At 33.5% G+C, this 24,036-nt stretch overlaps 2 protein-coding genes and 1 long non-coding RNA gene across 3 annotated transcripts; all 3 read left to right on the top strand.

Moving 5' to 3' along the window:
• Window positions 1-5,682: 5,682 nt before the first annotated feature.
• On the top strand, window positions 5,683-6,495 carry LOC135144237 (putative nuclease HARBI1). The gene has a single exon (XM_064076217.1). The coding sequence runs from the start codon at window positions 5,683-5,685 to the stop codon at window positions 6,493-6,495; it is 813 nt and encodes a 270-aa protein (XP_063932287.1).
• A 6,659-nt stretch (window positions 6,496-13,154) lies between these two features.
• On the top strand, window positions 13,155-20,577 carry LOC135144236 (uncharacterized). The gene is made up of 11 exons (XM_064076216.1): window positions 13,155-13,914; window positions 13,964-14,101; window positions 14,884-15,030; window positions 15,086-15,208; window positions 15,259-15,477; window positions 15,531-15,784; window positions 15,832-16,991; window positions 17,134-17,579; window positions 18,075-18,409; window positions 20,088-20,183; window positions 20,425-20,577. The coding sequence occupies exons 1-11, from the start codon at window positions 13,155-13,157 to the stop codon at window positions 20,575-20,577; spliced, it is 3,831 nt and encodes a 1,276-aa protein (XP_063932286.1).
• A 429-nt stretch (window positions 20,578-21,006) lies between these two features.
• On the top strand, window positions 21,007-21,547 carry LOC135144249 (uncharacterized). Its single transcript, XR_010283051.1, has 3 exons — window positions 21,007-21,180; window positions 21,229-21,380; window positions 21,444-21,547. It is a non-coding gene; the product is annotated as an uncharacterized LOC135144249 (long non-coding RNA).
• The last annotated feature ends 2,489 nt before the right edge of the window (window positions 21,548-24,036 follow it).

Genomic DNA, 24,036 nt, shown 5'->3' with positions numbered 1-24,036 from the left:
ATTAAATTTATTTCATCTACCCCATACCCAAGGATTTTAAATAAGTAGACAGGATTGCTCGATCCGTCGAATTATTCTGCCTCAGCGGCGTGACTGGATGACGTCACATGCCGACCTAATGCCGACCGGCTCGCTAGCGGAGCATTAATTTTATTCGTCTACCATTTAATGTAGAGGTGAGAATAAGACTAAAAAATGTGATTTTTTTTAACTATTCAACGGGTAACAATATCTACTTCAATATTACCCCATACGAGGATACAAAAAATAATTTAATTACTAGCTTCTAAATATGGTAATCTTTTAAGACAATTCAGAGAATTATTATTGACGAACAATATCGAACTGAAGCAGCATGTAAACAGTAGATATAACAGTATTACGTAGTGGGGTAAAAAAAAAGTACTAAATAAGTGCCTATGAAAAGTATAACTTTAAACAATTCAGTTTCATAATCTGATTCTCCACTAGTCGTGAATAACCGAGTGAATAACGCTATAAAAAGTCCATTTTTTTTATCCAAGGTATGTAGTTTATAGATTTGTAAAATGCGTTTATTTGGGGGCTAAAACTAATAGTGTAATAGTAAAGTAAAGCAACATTACCTAGGTAAAATGGAACAGAGTTCTAGATCTCACTCTAAAATACGTATATTTATATTAGTTTTGTTTTGTATGAGTAACTGTGATTAATCTTTGAGACCTGAATACCTTGGCAAATAAAATACTCATATTATTTTGTAAGTTTATTTAGTTTCCTACGTTTTTTTCGTTCTGTATCCGTATTTTGAGCAGATTGACTTGATTGACTTGCTCTTTTGCGACTCCTTTTCTCGATAAGTTTAATGTTCATATAGTTCATTCGTATTATCGTTCTTAATTTGCAAAATGCCCTAATGATATCCCTGGTAACCGTCGTTTCCCTTCGGTTTATTTTTGTGGTTAATTTTTCAACTATTCCTGAACACTTTTTTAATGCATCACCATGGTGCTGCTCAAAATAATTGTTCCACTTTTTAATCTTGATATGCCATTCTCTTGTAGGCTGTATAAGACCACCATATGATAACTGTTGGACCCAAGACGGTAACTGATAACTCTCTTGCTTTTTCTTATAAGTGAAATCACCGAGTGTAGGATTCGTGTTTCTAAATTTTTTTGCAAGATAGCCCGCGATATATTCCAAAGCATCGTTAGTTACTTCAGGACAACTTCTACTAACGTCAGTTGTATTTAGTTCCGATGAAGACGATGCATTTGAAGAAAATGAACTGCTGCTATTCTGGGTCGATTCGTTTTGTAATTCTTCGACTAATGCATCGGATATATCGATATTGGCATTTTTTAGAACACTAGCCGATATATATTCCTCTGGAACTACATCGTGTGTGTTTACTTGATTGTCCAAAATGCCTGGATTTTTGCCCAAAATTATTAACCGCATCCTTTGAATGGCAGCGTTGGGTGTTGGATGTTCGTCTGGTCCTCGACTTCTTATTTGAAAAAAAAAGTTTTCTAGACAATCTTGGTTTAGTTTGTGTGTGCAAATATATTTTAAACTGCCATAGGTAGATTTCAGTTCCAAAAAAAGTTGCTTAAGTGACTTTATAGACATCAAAATTCCTTTTTGAAAAGTTTGCAGGGTGTTCTTTCCAAGTGCACGCATATTTTTTGTTGTGTTGTACATTTTATCGAGACTTTCATCTTGTTCTTGTAAATGAGTTCCATATGCCGATTTTGTGGGAATATTAGCCGTTGACGTATAACTGTTAAATATGTCAAACCATAGGTTGACAATTTTTATAAATTCCGCTGTATTTTCGGCCAATTCTGGATCTTCTCCTGGCCTGTATCTTTTTAAAGCTTCTGCCACGGTATTAGATAATAACTGTGCTGCTAGACGAACTTTTTGTCTCTCGGTTTTTTCAGCTCTTACATGTTTCGCAGTAAGTTTATACCAAACATTAACTTCTTTGTCTGTATACTCCACTAAGCTCTCTAACGGTTTCTTATTGATGATAATATTTTCATCTAACTTGAAACCTGTGTCATAATAACCAGTTGCGGATCAATTTTAACAAATGCGGTGCATCTGCAAACATATAAATATTTTTATTTGTTTGAGGATGCTTAAATGACGTATTATTAATATCGACGCCCAACTGCTTCCAAAGCCCCACATTACTGCTGCCACAGTCGCTAACACATCCCACAACGTTGTAGTGTATTTTATAAAGTTCTGTAACTATATTTAAAAGTATCTCTTTAGTAATTCTTTGATCAAAACCAATAAACACAGGCTGCTTCCATTTGGAAAATAATCCGCGAGCCATAACAACTTGTAATTGGCTATGTGGACCAATTATTTTATCTGAAGCGACGTTGTATTCATATAAAGATTTAACTTTGACTTCATCAAATGCCAGCACAACCGTTTTCTCAAAATCAGACATCTTTTCACCAGCTAAAGATAAAAACCGTAAAATTTCTTTTAATATTCCTTCATCCAAACTTATTTTTAAACCCCATCTTCTTAATGTTGATAAACCAGGTAGGGGATAGTTTAATGTATTTTTTACGTATACGTATGCTTTCTTGCTATAATACCTTAGGGTAAAAGCAACTGAAATTTCATTGGATGTCCAATTAACTCGTTTTTTCTTGTTTGACAATAGAGCAACTTGATTCTGCGTTAATATTTTCTTCAAAACATCTTCTGCTTCGGATTTTTTGGCCTTTATATGATGGTTACCGCAACTGCTTAAGGAGATTTTTAAACTTTTTTTCTTATAGTACTGCACTTGCGAGTTCAATAGTTTTATTTTTTGTTTATATTTTTCTTCCATGCGTTCATATTTAACTTTTAGGTTGTTATATTGATGAAATAAATTATCGTCTTCTTTGTTGTGTGATGTGGAAGGCTGAGAAAAAAATTCAGTGGGAAAAGTTCGGTCCGGGATTGCAGTTTCTTCAATGTCAGTTTTTGATTCTTGTATTTTGTGTTCCGCTAAAATATTTTCAACCTCTTCCTTTTTTTCTCTCTTTTTATATCTGTTTGCACGGTCAGAGGAAAAACTAGGGTCTCCATGTTCTTGTGTACCTTTATGCAGACTTGGTAAATTTAAAACTGGAACAGCAGTTTGTTTCAAGATTTTCTTCTGTGGCAAACCTTAAAAAGAGCATTATGTTTACGATTATTTTCTGCAGATAAGCTTGGTTTAAAACCTAGTAATTCATTTTGTAGATCTCGTTCATAGTCTTGCTGCGTAAAATGAGTAGAACAAATTACGCTAGTGTTAGGATTCATCTTGTCGGCCCTTTTACATCGTCGAATCCACTCATTTCTAATTGTAGAAGAAGTCAAATTGTTTCCCCGAGGAAATCTGTGATATATAACTTTTAGGCCTTTTTTTTTCGTCTCAATCAAACTATTATTGCAACCGAATACGGCGCATCGCATTCCCGGCATTTTGAAATTATCCTTAAGTTGAGTAGGGACCCTATTAAAACAAACTACGTATTCTTTAATCATTTCATAAAATATAAACTGAATTTTGTAGATTCATTTTCAAACAGATTTCAAATCAATAATATTGTGTCTGTTGTTTCAAACAAATAAAAAATGAATAAAAATCACGAATTACCTAATAAAGAATTTTTTCTAACCAGCAAAATGTACAACCAAATGATTGCACAAAGAAAATACGAATTAAAACAACTGTAATTAAGTATTAATTAAAGTAGTGCAGTGAAATATCATAGCAGTACTCGTTTAAACGCGTTTAAACACTGTTGTCGAGCGACAAACTTCCGACTCAGGTCTGCGTGCTACGTCACTACGGACGATTAGGTAGGAGTGGGGCGACATATACACAAGGTATAGCGATCGAGCAATCCTGTCTACTTATTTAAAATCCTTGCCCCATACCAAATCTTTGGGGCGTGCAGTCCGGACTTTCCCATGATTTTTTTTCGGTATTAAAGTTTATTGCACGTCACGGTGAAGCTTTGTAGAATTCCGAAATCGGTCACTCACCACTTGGCTTTCAACCTCCGAAAGCTCTTAAACTCTCTCGTGTTTTCGTTCCTCACTGTATTTGTAGTGCAGTTTTGTGAAAATTTCTGTAATTCAGTGTCGTCGCTATTTACACTAAGTAAGTTAATATTTAATAAATTAATAATTTTAATTTGTTTTTTTTTAATTTTCAAGGCCATTTACGGTGCGAGAAATGTCTAAAACAAATTTAAAACTTTTTAGTACTTTATCATACACACAAAAATACCGTCGATTACAACATTATAAAAATCTTATGAAAGAAATATGTTACCAACAATTAATAAAGAGAATAACGATAATATTACTTCTGAAAACGCGGAAAGTGTTAAAGATTCGGTGTTGACCAGTAATAGCATAAATAACTTTAATAATAAAGAGTCTGCTATTGCTGATAGTAACATTCTTGATATTAATATTACTGCCACCCATGCCAATCACAATGACTTTTGAAAATGTGGAAAGTATTGAAAATTCAGTGCTAAACAGTAACAGCACCTATGACATTAATACTCGTAACAACGCAGTAACCGTTTCCTTTATAGAAAAACTTCGTAATTGGAAATTGACGTTCAATATATTATCTCAGTCAGCCTGTCAGACTGTCTTTACGTTTTATACAAGAATAAATAGAAAACTAAGAACATAACAACATAATTGTGTAATAATTTCAGAAAGCTATAGTTTATTTTTAAAATGGCTATGGGAGGCTCAAAGTAGATTGGTAAGCATAATGCGGATGAAATATTAGTGAACAATATTCAAGTTTGAACCGCACAAGTGCATTATATATACATTTCAATGCAAACACATTGTCGAAAGATTTACAGTTCCGAATTATGAACCCAAGAACTTTAAGTGCAGAACTAACGATTTTATTAATACGTTCTCACTTACGAAGTTGAAAAGGCACCCGTTAAACTCAATATAACGTTGTAATGATCAGCCTCCATAATCAGGTTGATAGATTTTTTATTGGAAGCTCTGGGGCCTTCGTAGTAAACTGAAGATCCATCGCGAGTGTTATATACCACAAATACTGCTGAAACTCGTCAATATGAACAAGTGGCCGCAGTTTATTAAATTTACATTTGCAGCACGACATAATTCTGCAACGCGATTCTCTAATAACTCCCTACCACGAAGACCCGAAAATTTTTTTCGTTCATTACGATTGTCGCAAAATTCTTTTGCAACAACTAAAGCGAAACCCAATCAAGCACTACCCTCGTTATCTATTACGTAAATACTACTCTTTGCTAAACTAAATTCGTTAAAACTCCAGGCTGGTATTCACAAAGCCTGATTAAAAATTAATCATGTTGGTTAAACGTTGATGACACCATCAGTTGACGAAACTGTCACATTGATGGAGTCATCATCTAACATGTCGTCAAGTAACGGAATGTTCTTAATCGTATTGATTAAATGTTGATTTGATGAAGCCATTAGCTAATCAGTGACAACCGAGCGATTAAAATTGCGTCGTCTTCCTTTTCTTGTGGTTTTTGAAGAAGTTACACTTTATTTAATTACGAGGTGATTAAACACGACATTTGTTTACAATTATTATAATTTTTAAATAACATTTAAACAAAAAACGAAATTTTTAGAATTTTAGATACCACAATGTCTGACATTACATCACTGTCTTCTCTGTCTTCTGAAGAGGATGATGAGCAACCAAGAAGAAATAATAGGCGGATCAGGCACATTCGCAATAGGTCAGATCCATTCATAGAGTTTGACGCAACAGATTTCCGTATGAGATTTAAATTTAGAAAAGAAACAGTTCTTGAGATATTACACAGATTTGAACATCTAACTGCACCAGCTTCAAAGCGAAACAAAGCCATAAGTCCCTTGAATCAATTATTGATCACACTTAGGTTTTATCCAACTGGAGCATTTCAAAACTGCTTAGGAGATCATATACACATCTCACAACCTTCAGTCTCTAGAATAATTGCCAGAATTACGCGCTGCATTGCTCGTAGAAGCAACACTGAAATTAGAATGCCAGATCCTAACGAGTCAGTACAAGTTTGCTCTGATTTTTATGGCATTGCAAACTTTCCCAGAGTTGTTGGTGCTATAGATTGCACCCACATAAAAATCACTTCTCCAGGAGGCGAAAACGCCGAATTGTATAAGAACAGAAAAGGCTACTTTTCGATAAATGTTGAAGTTGTCTGCGATGACCACTTAATAATTAGGCACATTGTTGCACGCTGGCCTGGGTCAGTTCATGATGCCACTATTTTTAATGATGGTCCTTTGCCCGTGAGTTTTCAAGGTGGAAGGCACGGAGCTAACAATTTTCTGTTGGGGGACAGCGATTACCCGTGCAAATTATTTTTGTTGACACCACTTTTGCATCCTAGGACTCCAGCAGAAGTAGCTTACAACACGACCCATAAAAAAAACTCGAAACACAGTTGAACGGTGCTTTGGTGTATTGAAGAAACGATTTCCTTGCCTTACTTTTGGTCTTCGTACTAAAATGACAACAACTGTGGCAATTATCGTTGCGTGTGAAGTATTACATAATTTGGCTGTCAAACTAGGCGACTATGAAGAAGAACCAGAAGCATATTTATTGGAAGAAATATATAATGACAATGAAGAGTATGTAGGAGGAAATACAGCAATGAGAAATTACATAATAAATAACTTCTTACAAATGTTTCTGATCGACAATTGCATTCTTCATACTTTTTGTTTTCTAAAAATTTAACTTTGGTATCATATGTTACCAAAAAGACTCCAAAAAAGTTTGTGATATTGATGTCGACAACGCACTATGAGCATGAAATTGCTGAAGATAATGAAGAATTTAAGCCAATCATGATTTTGGATTACAATAAAACCAAGTTTGGAGCAGACATTTTAGACAAATTGATAAGGGAATACACATGCAAAAGAGCAACACGACGGTGGCCACTAAGATTGTTCATGAATTACATAGATATTGCCTGCTATAATGCATTCGTTGTTTGGAATACAAAATTTCCAAACTGGAATGGTAACGTACCAATAAAGAATAGAAGAAAATTGTTTTTACAAGATCTATCTGAAATGCTCTTCAGACAGAAGGCACGAAAAAATGATGAAAGACGGCAGAGGTTACAAAAAAGCCACCTTTGATGCACTAGCCGCAACAGGACGTACTTTTGAAAAGGAACAAAACACCCAACAAAAAAAGAGAGGAAGATGTTGCATGTGCCATGCGAACGACAACAAATATTCAAGTTTATGCCAATCCTGTCAGAAATTTATTTGCCCAGAGCATCGGCTTGATGAGTTGCAATCAAGATGCCGGACGACGAGGATGCAAATCCAGTCGATCCGCTAAAAAGTTTACATTGTAAAATCTGTAAATGCTATATAGCTAAAAACGCGCCGAAAATTAGATGTAATGCCAAAAGTTGTTCGACATATGTTCATGTGAAATGTTTTGAAAATCTGAATAACATCATTACTATCGACAAAAACAGTTGGGTTTGTAAATTATGCAATCCGAATCAGTATGGTGCTAGTGCTAGTGATGTAAGTGGTGCCCAGATCAGTGCTGATGTGCAAGATAAAGTGAAATTGTTAGAAGAATTAGTACGAGAGCTACAAAACGTTAATAATCTGCAAAGAGAAAAAATTGCCAATCTTGAAAAAGCGAATTCCTTATCTACAATGCCAGCATTGTCGCGTTCATATAGTGAGGTGGCAAAAAATCAATCGTGTGATATTTTAGTTAAACATCCAAGTGGGTCATCTGCAAGTCAGGAAGGTAAAAATGACGTCCTTAATAATATTAGAAGTCAGGTGGATCCTGCGGCTCTGAACGCCCGTGTGGAGTCTACGAAAATTGTAAAATCGGGGTTGATTATAAAGTGTGCTGATGATGAGTCCCGCAGCGTGCTGATGCAAGAGCTTAAATCTACGTTGGGTGAAGCTTATTCTGTTGAGAAGAACAAAAAGTGGAGTCCGCGTGTTATAATTAAAGGTATTGATTTAGATTTCTTTGAATATGATGATGCAAGATTGATCAGAAAAATAGTAACATCTAATGAGCTTGATGAAACCCTTATTACCAGTGATGTTAAAATTATAACTAGGATAAAATTTAAAAAAAGTTTTAATGTTGTAATACAAGTAAGCTATCAAGTTCGTAATATCTTAGTGAGTAAGGGTAAAGTTTTTGTAGGTTGGCGTTCATGTAAATGTAATGATAACTTTAGGATACTAAAATGTTTTAAATGCCTAAGATATGGACATATGAGTCGTGATTGTAAAAATGAGGAGTCAGTATGTTACAAGTGCTCTCTAAGTCATGAAGCTAAACAGTGTACTAGTGAGTCTTATAAATGTATCAACTGCGCTGAGTATAATTTAAAAAACAAAAATTCATTAATTTCGACACAACATGTATGCGGGGACAAGCAGCAGTGCGCTATGTACAAGAAGCAGCTTAATATATTAATATCTAAAATTGATTATGGCCAGTAGCTCAAATAAAAATAATTCTAAGCTAATGAGTATAGCGCATTTGAATGTAAGTTCCCTGTTTACAGGATTTACTGAATTTCAGAATTTAATATATTCCAATGACTTTGATGTGGTAGCGGTGATGGAGACTTGGATTTCTGATTATATACCTTCATCAGTGGTCAATACGGATAATTATAAACTATATTTTTAATATTTACTGTTAAATTATTGTGTGAATTATATATTTTTGTTGTGGTTATTACATATTTATATTATTATTTTCTTCCTAGATATTGCATCTCTAAGTTAATTTTATTATTTTATTGTTTTTGCATTTAATATTTATTTTGTAAGGTTGAGTGGAATAGCCTATGGCTAGACTCCGCCTAATCATGTATCATTTTATCATGAATAAAGTCCTATGTATGTATGTATGTATGTATGTATGTATCTAACAGTGAAGAAAATATTCTGCAAGCGTTGCAAAAAACATCTAGACGATTCAACTTTTCAATTTAGGGATTCTAATTATTTTATTTATAAAAGCATTTATTTTTTAGATCCAGGAGAAAAGCTTCTAGAAGGTTTAGCGAAGAAAATCTTATCAGTTTTTATTTTTCATAATATATTTTGTTCTCTACATTACATATAGTTTTTTTCGTTTATTTTGATCCGTTCTTATTGTTCATATATATTGTTTCTTATATATTGTTTTTTTGTTTATTTTTGTCAAATAATAATAAAAGCTTTTAAAATATATTGATTACACAAATTTTACTTGAAAAAATGTATTTTGCAGTTGCAGTCAAAAATTATGCATAAGAAATCAGCTGGGTCACAATTGACCCGTATGGTATAAGAAATCAGCTAGGTCATTCATATTATTATGGTATGGCGAGTGTTAAATAAATAATTACAAACAAATTTTTATGCTTAGCCAATATTTTTTTTTTCGTTTTCTTTCTCACTAGAAGTATGGGTAAAAAAGATATACCAAAATAAAAAAGGGTGCGAAATCATTTTTTTACCGCATGAGAATGTGCGTTATAACCCTAGACCGAAGCTCGAGTCTCGTAACTCTCTCTTGCTTAAAGAGGTTTTTGCATTTTTTTTACTCATACAGTACATACTCTACAGTTTCCGACTCGGACTTCTTAAATTGAAAAACCCAAGGGGGACTAACAAAGTAATAATTATATGTAAATACGCTGAACGGGTGTTTAGGCAGCAAAAAAACATAGCTTTGAAGGACATTAATACACTCGTCCTTAACGCAACGAGGGAAATTAATTTCAGAAATTTATTTTTAAATTTAAGAGACCATCTTTTGGATCTGGATTCCATTAATAATCACTTGAATCTTTTAATTTATTTAATTTTAAAGCAACATTTTATTATAAAAACACATCATTTTAATCAAACTTCAAATTCATTTCAAGCATCAGTAAGTCAGTTTCATATAGCATTTATTGCATAATTTTCTCCATGTGTCAAATTGATTATCATTATTATATTTTCTTACAAAATATCCAACGGTAATAAGTATTGAAGAATACCCCACTTCAGTTTCGGTGAAAAGTATACATATGTTTTTCAGAAAATAGCCGTTTGAAATTTTAGTCTGCTTAACTTCTTTGATTTTTACTTTTACGACGAAAAACGTTAAAAATAAAAATACTTTTAATTTTCATGACTACATGCCTTTTTTAAGAAACTTAACTATCACCAGTTTGCATATCGCCCGGCGCTGATGGTTTAATTACATGATTTCAGTTATTATGCATACATAACAATTATTACGCTTTTCACCAGAAACATTATATCCTACAGAATTCATTTATAACATTTAGCTGCTTTTTATGTATTTGCCAACTTAATAAATAAATATTTTTTTCACTAGCAGCCATGACGCATGCAAATGTCGACTCATTTAGAGGTAACAAATTCAACTTTTGCGACCACCGGTTCAAAAAGAAAAATTGAGGTTATGTACGCAATGTTTGATGTGATTATTTCTTAAAAAATGAACAAATGTGTGCTACAAACATTACTTGAGTATACGCATGGTAGTTGGTAGACGGTAGAAGATAAAATGATGAACTCAGCGAGAAGTATGAACGGTTTTCTTTGTGTTGAAGATTTAGATTAAGTTTGATTAGAAATCAAAACAAAATCATGTTGCGTCAAAAAATTGAACGTTTATTTTTTCAGTTTATTGTCTTATGGGGTCTACTAGTGAAAAAAATAGTATATTAACCACGGTTGCAAAGCCACTTCTAGACCTCGCGCTTCAGAGCCCTCGACGCTGCGCGTCTCGGGTTCTAATTTGCGCTCGGTCTAGAATGCTTGGCTCTGCAACCTTGGCTAATAATATACTATTACCTACCGCTTCTATTTATTTCAATGCATATTTACCTCCTTTTGGCTACAATCACGTGGTACAAATTAGCGCTCTCACTCCCACTCTAGCCAAGCCGCGATCTTCTATTGCTCTCACATGTTGTCGTCAATCCTCAACACGGTACGGTGTGGGTTACGCGCTATCCATAAATAATTATTAGATCTATGATCATTATAACCCATAACCTCTAAAAGAGGCTGTGAGAGCACAGCGGTAAATCAAGTGTGTTTTTTTTTGGGTATTTAGTGTCGTGTGGTCGTACAGTATGGACGATATTGAAGTATCTTCTGCAATTGTACTTTTAACCACTATTGTCGCAATAGTGACAAAAGAAAACACAAAAAAGCGGCGTACTCGACGCTCAGTGTGGTGTAGGCAGTGGTTGCAAAGAAAAGAAGAAGGAAGAGGTATTTTAAATATGTTAAACCAGGAATTATTAGTAGAAGATCCCATGTCATATAAACATTTTTTACGCCTGCCCAAATCATTGTTTGAAATGTTATTACACACCATTGAAAGTGATAATAAAAAACCCGACACTGTAATGAGAGATTGCATTTCAGCAAAAAGCAAGTATGTTGCGTTTTTATGATTAGGAGAGTGTGTTATTATTTTATTTAATATACATTTTTAGGTTAGAAGTGACTCTTCGATTTTTAGCAACTGGAGACACATTTAGGTTTAGACATGGTTATTTTAACTTACTGTCACTGAAATTACACGTGAACTACACTAAACAGTCCGCCTCTGCATTTAAGGTTATGTTCTGCCGCTACGAGAGTATCGCATCTATGCGCATGACTGCGCAAATTGTCTGGGCGTGGGCGCGATTTCTCAATATATTTATTATTTATCCAATATTTAGAACACGTTCTAAATGATTTTCATGAAAATTTACAAAATATTTTGCTACATTTTTCACTTGTATGCAACGCTGAATTTTTTTTACAACAAATTTTCTCGTGAATTTTCATATAAATTTTGCATCGTGTCAAACGGGCTTAAGAACAACTGTGTTTTAATCAACCCATTTCCTAAAGGTTATGGGGCCAGTCTACGCGTAAAGTGTGTGTATATCGTGTTACGTGCTGGCGCGACAAACGAAATAAACTGAAAATGAATAACACGTGTAAAGCGAAATATAAAACCGTTTAAGGTTGAAAATATAGTGTGTGGAAATTTTAGTATTCGGGCAATGTTGGCCAAGTTCGAAGTACTGCATGTCATATACAATGCTAACGAATGAGTGGAAGAAACACGGTTCAATAGCGAAAAATGTCATCGTAGAATACCTCCGTGACTCGTTTCTTGGTTTTTGCGAAGGAGAATGAAGTACGAGAGATATTATCCAAGCCAGACAATATCTACGAAAAACGAAGTTTGGCACCTCAACTGGCCTTAAGAAAGCAACTATTAAGCCTGAAATTACAAGGCGATAACACGTTATTCCAACACTTCATCCGCTTCAATGTCATCATTGCAGATTTAGTTGCAGCCGGAGCCGTGTTAGAAGAGATAGACAAAGTATCCTCCTCTTACGACGGAGTAATAACTGCATTAGAAACCTTGGGACCGGACAATTTAAACCTAACTGTGGTCAAAACGCGTTTGTTAGATCACGAAGTCGAATTACAAACGAGAGAAATAGCTACTAACCTAAAGGCCTTAAGAACGAGCAGTTCTTATCCACCGTAAAGACCCAGTGGGAGTCAACATAACTACAAAAGCGTACAAGATATAACAAAATTTTTCAAAAGGAGAGCACAAAAATTTCGACCAACATCTTCTTCGAAAGTTCACTATAAATTATCACTAAGGAGATGCAGTTTTAGGCCAGGCGCCTCCCACCACTTTCCGTCAGCAGCGTCCGCTGTTATTGCTTCGCTTCGCCCGTCGGTGCATGTTCGGTCATTTTAATATTGCTGATTGGGGTAGCAGGCATCGCAGTTGAAGGGTTTGATTCACCAATACGTGAGGGTTTGGCAGTCTTTACGCTTTAGTTATACATTATTTTTGGTGAATTGAAAAGAATTTTTATTTCCGTTTGTAATTTTTAATTATTAATTGAAGAAGTCGAGTATTTATTTTATTGTTACAGGGTGCAGGTATTTGATTGTTCCCATTTTTTCAGTTTTATTTAAACGTTTAATTTGTATTTAGAATTTTCATTTTTATTTCTATTGTGTAAGTGGATTTAATTTTGATTTACGGTATAATGTCTTCGGTACCGAAACTTGAGTGGATCGTCGAGTTTGGCGATACATTTTCCTGGGTAGAAGACGACATAGTACAGTGTAACATTTGCAATGTAAATATACATTGCTCCAAAAAAGGGCATTTTACGCAACACGTGCGCAGTCAAAAACATGTAACTGCAATGAACCAGCCCATGGGAGGCGACTTTAATAAAGATTTGTGTCGTGCTTTTGCTGCTGCTAATATACCGTTGCGGAAACTTCAAAATCCTGTATTTAAGCAGTTTTTAGAAAAATATACAAATAGCCACGTATTAGACCAGGCGACATTGCGTAGAATTCATTTGCCCAAATGTTACACAGACATCATGGCCCAAATCAAATCGCAGATTGCGGATAATTATATATGGGTGTCATCGGATGAAACGACAGATGTTTTAGGGCGTTGCGTAGTTAATGTGGTTATTGGTATACTACATTCTACAATACCATACAAACCATTCGTCATTGAATGCCATATATCCGCAACCGTAAATGCGGAAATTATTTCCTCCATAATTGATAATTGTTTAAACGACATTTTTGATAATGTGGAAGAGAAATATAATAGAGTTCTTTTATTTGTTAGCGATGCAGCCCAGTATATGAAAAAAGCAGGCAGAATATTGAAGGAGCGATATAAAAATTTACTCCACATTTCTTGTTTGGCTCATGGGCTGCATCGCGTGTGCGAATTTATTAGAGACAATTTTTCGGACGTCGATAAATTAATGAGTTCCTGTAAAAAAAAAATTCTTAAAATCTCCACATCGCATATCTTTATACAAAGACACCTGTCCACATCTGTCTCTACCTCCTTCACCCGTTATAACGAGATGGGGTACGTGGCTAGAAGCAAGTTTGTTTTACAGCCAACATTTAGATGAAATAAAAAATGTAATTGTAACTTTAAAAGACGATGCGGCCAGTATTGTAGAATGCAAGCAGATTTTGCAAAAAGCTACCCTAAAAGAACAATTACAGTACATTAATATTAATTTTAAAACTTTGCCTGACACCATAAAATTTTTTGAAAAACAAAACATTCCACTGATTGACTCCATAACAAAATTAAATACAACACAGATTTTTGCCGTTGCAGCTATTATAAAATAATCTACGTCTCATCCGTGTATTGCTACGTGGAGCCGATGGTTATTAATTATTATATATATATATATACATGTGTATGTTTTTGAGCATAGACTTCAGGTTAAAGAAAAAGTAATAACATTTTACAATTTAACTGAAAAACCGAATGCTCTGAGATCGTGCAAACATTTTAAGGTAATCGTAAGTATGGTAAATCGTTACTCAAAATTTATCTGTTTATCTTCGTCATCTCTAAATTTTGTAATAGAAAAACTCACTTGAAACATACAATACAATAACTTCGTTATTTGTATTGTAAGCGTCCATACATCTTTATGTAAACTTATATGGGTTGTCATAAAAAATGCCAACTCAAACTTTATAATTTTTCGAAAAAGCTGTATTTGTTACACTGTAGGGACAAGTTCTGACTAATACTTTAGACCAAATTTTTGAATAATATGAAAGTTAGAGGGACCTTTTTCGACCAAATTGAAACCATGAATTATTCATATAATAAAAATATTTGATCATTTTCTGTATCAAATTTAAAACCACATTCTGATGAGCGATTTAAAATAACAATTATATTATTTTAAATCTAATATTGCATTTTAGATTATGGTACAAAAGAGTGTTCTGTTCATTTAACCGATGTTATAAAAAGCAAGAAGTCTGTGAAGTACTGTCTATCATCAGATGAAGCTTCCGACAAAGATGATCCATATGCAGATCCAGAATTTACAGATGACGAATATATACCAGGTAAGTTAATTGAAAGTTAAATCAAGTAACTGTCGTTAATTAACAACATTTTTAGATGAATCTACGCCTAGTACAGGACGGACAATAACTCCAATATCGTTTGAGCCTCTTTGTACCAGAGTAAACAAACAAACAGTTAGGCGCAGATTATTTACCAAAGAAGATAAAACATGTTTAGGTAATTAATCATTTTGTATGATTCTTAGATCATTTAATATAATTTTGCAGACAGCGGATTTGTTGGAGAACGACCACAGATGAACCGAATTAAAAAAGCTTGCAGTAAGATAAAAATTTATAACTCTGGTAAAGTTATTCTGGAGACTATAGAAACATTTCATGAGGGACAGTATCATGTCGGTATGTTCAGTGCTGCTTTGTCTCATTCCGATGAAAGATACCTGAGTTGCCACGTTTTCGACCAAAGTATTAATCACGATTGTAAATGTAAATAAGTTTAACAATCTAGTGATATTTTTCTGCAGTGCACTATTTTTTAGTATCAACCCATGGAAAGAATATTGGTTTCTTATATAGACAAGAAAAAAGTTTAATGTGCCACATACTATGTTGCATTCCACCAAATGTAGTATTAGAAGGTACAGAAATAAAAGCGGATCATATAAATCAAAATATAACGTCTCTTATAATGCAGCCTATAGATTCTGAACTGAAATCTTCTACAAAATTGAAAGGGCACTATTGTTTCTACTGTGGTAAACTAAGAACCTGTATGGGTCGCCATTTGCAAAAGGTAATGAGCATAAATTTTACTTCTTATCTTGATGTTATGTTTTGCAGGTCCATGCAAAAGAAACTGAAGTAAAAAACATGTGCTTCAAACCAACAAAAGAGAAAAACAAACTTTTACGTCAACTTCGGTTGAAAGGTGATCAAAAGTACAATTTGCAAGTAAATTTACATCAAAGAATCCCTGTAAGAAAACCAATAAAACAAAAGTTATCTGAAAGTATTCACTGCCCCACTTGTTCTGGCTTGTTTGCAAAACGAAATTTTGCTAAACATGAATTAAAATGTTCAAAAAGAGCCCCAGACAGAAGACGTAGGCGTCAAAATGCTTTAATTTTAGATCAGAGACAAATTTCAAAAAGTTTAGAAGAAAAACTTCATATAAAACTCGTAAGCAACATGCTAAACGACGAAATTGGTGTAGTAGCAAAAAATGATCAGACAATACTTTTGCTTGGAATACATTTATGCAAGCTAAATTCAGAACAACGTTTTATGGATAATACTAGGTCACAGATGAGACGATGTGCAAGATTGTTGTTGATTATTAAACAGCTGGATCCATCAATCACTTCGTTCGCTGAATGTTTTATGCCATCTAAATACAAATTAATAATGCAGGCTATACGTAATCTTACAGGTTCTAGAGATGAAGAGGTTATCACCGCTCCATCTCTTGCTTTACAGTTTGGCCCTTTATTGACGACAATTGCCTCTCGTTTAAAGATTCAGCTTCTTGAAAATAATGTAGCTGAGGAAGATCCACGTATGGTAACGCTTAGAAATTTTGAATTCTTACATAAACAAGAATTTAAAAATGAAATTACTAAAACAGCTTTGAAAACGGCGAGCATTAAGAAAGTTAAAACCGCAAAGGAAATACCAAGTCAGGAAGATGTAAAAATCTTTAACCTTAAAAAGATTTTGCTCCAAAGTACAGAACAACTTAAAAGTGAAAATTTTGACATTAGATCATGGAAGACATTGGGTGAATGTATACTATGCCAAATAATGATATATAATCGTAGACGACCAGGAGAAAGTTCTCGTATGCTTTTAGAAGACTACAAAACAAGAAAACAACTCCAACAGGAAAACTACAAACATCTTAATCGCCTGCAACGTATATTAGCTGAGAAATTTTCATTTATGTTCATCTTGGGTAAACGGCACAGGCCTCTTAACCTGCTACTGAAATCAGAACATATAGAGTAAGCACTTTAACTATACTGTTTTCACAAAACTTCAAATTCTATATCAATATATTTTGCTTAAGGACTGTAGTAAATTTGAGGTTTTGTGAATACTTATCCACTTTTTAAAATATTTCGCAACTAAAAGTAACTGTTTTAGGGCCCTCGATTTTTATTTATCATTTCGAGAACAAGCACAAATTCAAGAGAGTAATGTATTTCTCTTTGCATTCAATAATAATAATGGTCACCTCTCAGCGTCAGTGGCACTTCGAAAATTTGTTCATAACGCTAACCTTAAAGCACCCAGGTCATTCACTGGTACTTACTTACGGAAACAAGTGGCTACACAAGCACAGATCTTGGATTTATCCCACAATGAAATGCAGCACGTCGCAGATTACATGGGACATGATTTAAATGTACATTTGTCCAATTATAGACTGAATGATGCTTCAGTTAACATTTTTACTTTATCACGGTTTTTGAGTGTCATTGATGGAGACGATGATATTGAGAAATATCGAGGAAAAAGATTAGAAGATTTAGAACCGTTTATTCCTGATGAAGACTATGACATTGAGGATACGAATCCTGATGAACCAAGTAAGTACGATCAGATAAATAGTGAAAGATATACATTTAGGAAATTTCCTAGAATGATATTTTTTACTTATAATTTGAGATTTAGAAAACTGATATGAACGAAAATTGCTTCTAAATAATTGGGTTCACTTTAAACTGTTTTATAGTTATGAATTAGGTATAGCTAAATATTAATTAAGTCTGTGGCAACTTTAATGTGTTTCTGCAACTTTTAAAAATTTGACCCATTTTTTGTTTTTCACATACTTACATTATTACTGTTTTTTTTACAAATTAAATCCAAGTCTTTTGGAATAAACTAAAGTAAAACCAATTTTTTAACAAAAATCTTTATTTCGGCAATGTATATAAACCATGCTGTATGCTGTAAAGTTGTTAAGAACTATAGTAGCAACTTTTTAAAATTGTAGTTTTTAAGTTATTGTTAAATTGATATACACTAAACTTAAATTAACACTTGTAAACTGAAAGAAAATGTACTTATTTTTTATGTAGGCACTGAAAAAAGAAGCGCTCCTGTTAATACACCTCAGAAGAAACGAAAAAGTCCTGCAAAACTACAAAGTCCGTCGCCGTCGTCCCGAAATCCTACGACTCAAGAAATTGAAGGTCGCCTAAAAAATCCCTCATTGCGTTTGTATCGGAGTCCATTATGTAAAAGGGGAAGAAAATTAAAGTGGACAGTAGCAGAATTAGTTATAATGCACACAGAATTTAAATACAATTTACAAGAAAAAAAACTGCCGAAACTTTCGCTTTGTCGGGTGATCCAAAGAAAATATTCGCATATATTTCAAAAGGAGCGGTCTGTCGGCTCTATATATACGTGGGTACAAAATCGTGTTAGAAATGTTGTTTATAATTGATTCGTGAAATAAAGTGCTGAATAAAATACAATGAGTTTTAATCAGTTAAACAATACTTCAACTGAAAGACATTTTAAGACGTTAGTAAAACTGACAATGTCAATGGATGTTTAGTATAGTGAGTATATAGCAGCACTTGATAAAGTGTAGTTTCGAATTGAGTTGTCTACATATGTAAGGGGTTGATTTACAAAATTCTACAAATCCAAATTCGTCGAAAAATGATTTATTCTTGGGTAGCGACAGACAGCAGTAAGACCATGGAATTAGTTGATGTGTTTACATCAATTAGTCTTAATTCCCCTTCAAATTGTGTAAGAAAAAAGAAAAAAAATCAAAACTCAACAGCGATGTCCGATTTATGAATGTCGTGATTTACATAATTATTATCGACAGGTGTCACTGTGCACTGCGACCGTTCAATGGAAACTAGGGCTTACATCTCTCATGATATTTATTTGTGTATAATTACCCCGAGAGAAGAATAAAAACACGATCAAAGCCAATCATGGATTTTTCAAAGTTTGTCTTTTATCGTTGTACTTTCGGCTCAAACTATTCAATTGAAATAAAAAATTAATCTGAAAAGACAAAATTCTATCCAAGACAAATCTTCAAAAATCCATGGTTATTTTTGATCGTGATTTTTATTGCGCTCTCGATATGTAGATAAACAGATTATTATCATAAAAATCCCTCTTTTCTAATTTGTTTTTAACAAAACTAAACTAAAACTAAATGGTTAAATATTAACAAATATTCACACTTCTGCCATAAGAGTTAACAAGTGTATGAGTGGTATTCAGTATAATAAAAATTAGTCCAAATAGATATGTCGACTTTTGTAAGTCAAATCTTCATGAGAAAGAAGACTATTGTTCAAATTTAAAAATTCCTGCTGAAATATGCCACCTATTAGCCAAGTAAGTTTATAAAAATGATCGTTATTAATAATAAAGTAGAAGAAATAACCAAAAATTAAGACATCACCGCAAGAAAATAGATTCCTCTTCGATGCGCCATCTACCGAAAATATTTATAACATAAAATTCACTTTTGGTTTAAACGAGCGTTGAAAATTCGCATGATTTTTTGCTCGCTTAAGGTTGTTTGAACTATTAATATTATTATTATTAACTGATTTTTCTCAAAAACACAACACTATGAGTCATCCATCTTCGACATATGGCACGATACCAGAAGTGTCTGCTGTTAGAGGCTTCAAGAATATAATTTTTTATAATTTTTTTAATTTTTTTTATTTTTTTAGTTTTTACTTATAATGTGAAATTAAATTGTTATTATATACAATAATGTGAATTAAGTTAATAGCGAGGTTGAGAAATGTAACTGATTTAGAATAAAGAATAGCCAACAGTTAAAACAGCACAGTCATCAAAAGTTAACAACGTCTACAGAAACGAATGATCACGTGGTTGGGAACATAGAAGAAAATCACCGAATAGAAGACCCAGTCAACATAGGTTAACTACGAAGTCAATTGAAACAAGAACTTCATTGTATCGTTTAAATCAAAACAACAATTTTCCCGATGCAACAAAAACTGAATTATCTCCCTCATGTCCCACTTCGTTGAAAACCTCTACTAAATCTTCGCTAATAATTGATACTGTACCTATAGTTGATGATAGCAGTGATGAACGTGATATCCCACTCCGCAACCTTCATGGAGTCAATTTTGCCTTACGCAGGTATCCCGCGCAATATATTTTGCGTGGTAAATTTAAATATCGGTTGTAAGGCTATCTTATTGAACTGTCAGATCCGAAAGTGCTGTTATGTTGATTGAGGTTATATTGTGGTAGTAGGATTGCATATTTAAGTTAGGTGTGCGAATTGTTGGTTTTGTTACTGACTGATTTAAATTGATTTAACAAAACCTAAACACCACACGTTTATTAATATTTCTGTGTCACTTCAACGTTAAATGCTGATCGGATGTGTTAATTGTTAAGTAGTGGTTGCAACATGCCGCCTTTGCCGCAACTCAACGCTCCAAAGATGCCGACTTCCTGGCGGAGCGTGTAGTCGGATCTCTTTGGAGCGGCTCCCTTTGGGGCGGCTCGCTCCTTTTGAAGAATTGGCGGCGATCACAGGAGAAGTCGGCCTAACCCCCACTTATTTTTATACTTTGTGTCAATTTTTAATTTTAAAGACGAGTAGCGATGTAACCACCGAAAGCGAAACAATAAACCAAGTGTAGCAACACAAGACTTTCATTTTAGTTCTATGAACACAAATACGGCTGGAAAAAGCTCCAGTCGTCAACAGGATGGGTTGAATTAGTGATTTACTTTTTGTGAACGAATTAACGAATATCGCGTATTAAGAGTGACTAAGGGCGTTGCAGCAGTCGTGCAAAACTAATAACTTTCTTTTCTTTTGTAGATTAGTGCCTAGTGCTACTTTTTTTATATTTCGTTTTGATGATTTAGGTCTCTGATTTAGGTTAGGCAAGGTTATGTTTGTTTTCTTACATATTAACGCAGTGATATGTGAGTGCTATGTTGTTTATTATAAAATTAATCTGTTTAAATACAGGTCAAATTTATGGGCAAGAATAGTTAAACTAGAATCAGTCATGAATAATTCTGCAACAGAACGTTACAGCAGGTATCGGATTTGCAGTCGTCACTTTGAACTAAAAATGTATCCACATCAGCTGTTGTGCCACTGACTGAAAGCAACAGCATATCCAACTCTTCATGTTTCAGGTGCCGTCTTATTGAAAATTAAATTAGTAGAATAATTGGAAATTTTAGGTGAAACAATAAGGACAACCAAACAAACAGTTGTGACAAACAAACCAAGACTTTCCACCTCAAAAATATTGACATTTATGAATCGTCACATTTTACTTCTGGCAGTGTTTACTCTGATTAAGCAACACCACTAAGGCCGTCCACTTCGATAAGTACCCATTTACTCTTTCACTTTATTTTTGTTGGAATGGACATAATGTATTAATCATTTTTAGGTTATGAAATTTGTTTAGATTATTTTCAGCATTGTGAAGGAACAAACTGTGTTGAAGATGGAGAACATTTTTAATAACATTAGACAGCGGAACGATGAGTGCTTATAATTTTGTAATTTTGACTACCTATTTGTTTCCAGAGAAAAACGTTTTTACTCCTTTAACTGTAGAAAATATAGAACATACAAATGTAGAATATCCTCTACTACATATGTGGGTATTTATTTTAGAAATGTTTATCATCTCATTCTTGTTCCAGGTATGTTGAAAATGGGAATACTCAGTATGAAGTGAATGAAATGACTGAACAGGTTTTCCATGTTGCATGGCATTTCAATCGACCAAATCTATTTGAAGGATTAACAATGCTGTCATTAGGATTTTACGAGTGTATTAAAAACAGGATAACGTCTTCTGTGAACGTTTTCAGACACTGGCTTTAGGTTCAAATGTAGGCTTAAGTTAAAGGAGCTGCTGGCAACTATTAATTACGCTCTCCCATGTGATAATTTTCAAATAGAATATTTGCTGTCTTTGTAAGAATGAGAATATTCCATTCATAGAAATAATATTATATGGAAGTAACTTAGAGAGAGACGCGCGTTGTCAACATAGTGGGACAGAGATAGGGCTCTCTGGGTGGCAAAACATTGACGCGAACTGCAGAGCACTGTGTTTCTGGAGGTTTCTTTCGTGATTTCGCGTGATGTTTGAAGGTGTATTTTTGCAAGTTTACGTTTTTTACGCTCAAGTTACCTTATTTAATTGTCTACAGTATTTTTAAGTTGTACTTTATTGGACTATTTGTTAAACATCGTGAAATCGTGTTGTGCGTATAATTGAATAGAACGTGCAAAGAAAGCAATCCTGTTTCATTTCATAGGTAATAATCACATACACAGACGAAAGATTTCGTAAATAATTTAAAAAATTTGTTAGATTCCCTGAACATTCCGAGTTACGAAAAAAACAGATTATTGCTACAAAAAGAGGGAATTTTATATCTATTGATTATTGTTTAAGTTATTTGTACGTAGATTTAGAAAATAGATTTTAGTAGAAAATTCCACACAATATAATATGTTTAATTTAATTAGGCACCCTGTCACTTTTATCGAAAGTTTAATTACTTTTATCCTAAAAATTTCAGAATTACCAATGAACATACACTACAAGATTAGTTAACTTGTAGAAGATTATTGTACTAACTGAATTCGTAATTTATTGTAGATTCTGTATACATTTCGTTTTATTAAAAGACCATCACCACTGAACACGATTTTTGTTGCTTCACATTACTCATAATTTTAATGTAAACTGTAAAAATATAGTTTTTATTAACAGACGTTTGTTATAATTGATTGTTTGAACAAATTCGTAAGAAAACGTATTAATTCCCGTTCAAATGATGCGTTTCTTGCCACCCAGCACGTGATACGTGGTCAGCCGTCCTTTCCCCACTGATGCATAACCGCTCTAGCTATTTCTTTCTTATGTTGATTACACTCGCTCGCGTATGGAAACGTATACAAGGCTCCATCCACTCCTTTATTAGATCAATGATTCCATTGAACAAAATTTGACAATATGGAACCTTTAAAGTCAGCACGACATCAGAAGAAGCGAGATCGGATAATAGTTTACGACATCTGTGAAAGTTGTCAAGTCAAGAGTGGAACATTCGAATTTAGGATCCACCTTTTGGGTTTTTATTCTACTCATGTTCGATGTATTTGTTAGTTTTTTTACTTATTTATTAAACTTTAGAAATATGTTTATATTTAGCATTAGACTGTTATATTCCTTTCTGTCATTTTTTGTTAGACGTCTATATTTTTCGTATATTAGACTGTGATATGTTAAACTGTTGGGCTTTCTTCTAATCATTTTTAGTGGTAGGTGTATTTATTTTTATATTAGTTTTCAGATAAAGGGAGCCTCTGATTAATATACGTAGACTTGTCCTGTCCCTATCCCCTTAGCTATCCCGCTCTATGATCACATTATCTGAAGAGTTTTGAGTCGTATGGTATTATATGGCTAGGATATTTTAAACGCTGTTGTAACTGTTTTAGTGCCTACCTAATTATTAAGTAGATAAATATTTATTTATTTTGTGCATTATTAGGGCGTATTTATTTTTGTCAATAATTAATAAATGAAATGTGGTTATTTTTTACAAATAAAGTTGATTAATTATATGGTACTTTGCTCTTGTGGTTCTATATAATTTTTTCCCTTATCTAATGTGAAAACGTGCAGTTTCAAGTGACTGAAAGCAAAAATTCCCCTAATGTAATCGTTTACAACGAAAACTAGTTCTCTGCAGTTTTAGTGCAATATTTGTAACATATACGTAGAAATGGCCATCCAAATCATTTTGTTAATTTTTTGAACTTTTTACATTAGAAAGCGTTCGTACAATAGTGATTGCCAAATATTTTAACAGCTGGGGCCTTGATCAAAAGTAAAAAAAAAAATTGCGTAATAAGAAATCTACTATCTTCAGTTTTTACATCATTTTATTACCATAAAAGCTGTTGTAAAATTGATAGTTGTCATTTTGGGACTCGGGATGCGTTAAAGACATTTG

This window comes from Zophobas morio, unplaced genomic scaffold (assembly GCF_036711695.1).
Source record: "Zophobas morio isolate AGI-343-1 ecotype UQ-CSIRO unplaced genomic scaffold, CSIRO_AGI_Zmor_V1 ptg000087l, whole genome shotgun sequence".
In the NCBI taxonomy this organism is placed as follows: domain Eukaryota; kingdom Metazoa; phylum Arthropoda; class Insecta; order Coleoptera; family Tenebrionidae; genus Zophobas; species Zophobas morio.
Note: the sequence above shows the minus strand (reverse complement) of the source record. Positions and strands in the feature narration are given on the sequence as shown.

Bases quoted from the DNA above. Each gene is read 5' to 3' on its own strand.
- LOC135144237 (XM_064076217.1), top strand. From the start codon at position 5,683: ATGTCTGACATTACATCACTGTCTTCTCTGTCTTCTGAAGAGGATGAT.
- LOC135144236 (XM_064076216.1), top strand. From the start codon at position 13,155: ATGTCTTCGGTACCGAAACTTGAGTGGATCGTCGAGTTTGGCGATACA. The intron at 14,102-14,883 runs GTATTGTAGAAT...ATTGCATTTTAG, and splicing joins TTTAAAAGACGATGCGGCCA to ATTATGGTACAAAAGAGTGT. The intron at 15,785-15,831 runs GTAATGAGCATA...TATGTTTTGCAG, and splicing joins TGGGTCGCCATTTGCAAAAG to GTCCATGCAAAAGAAACTGA.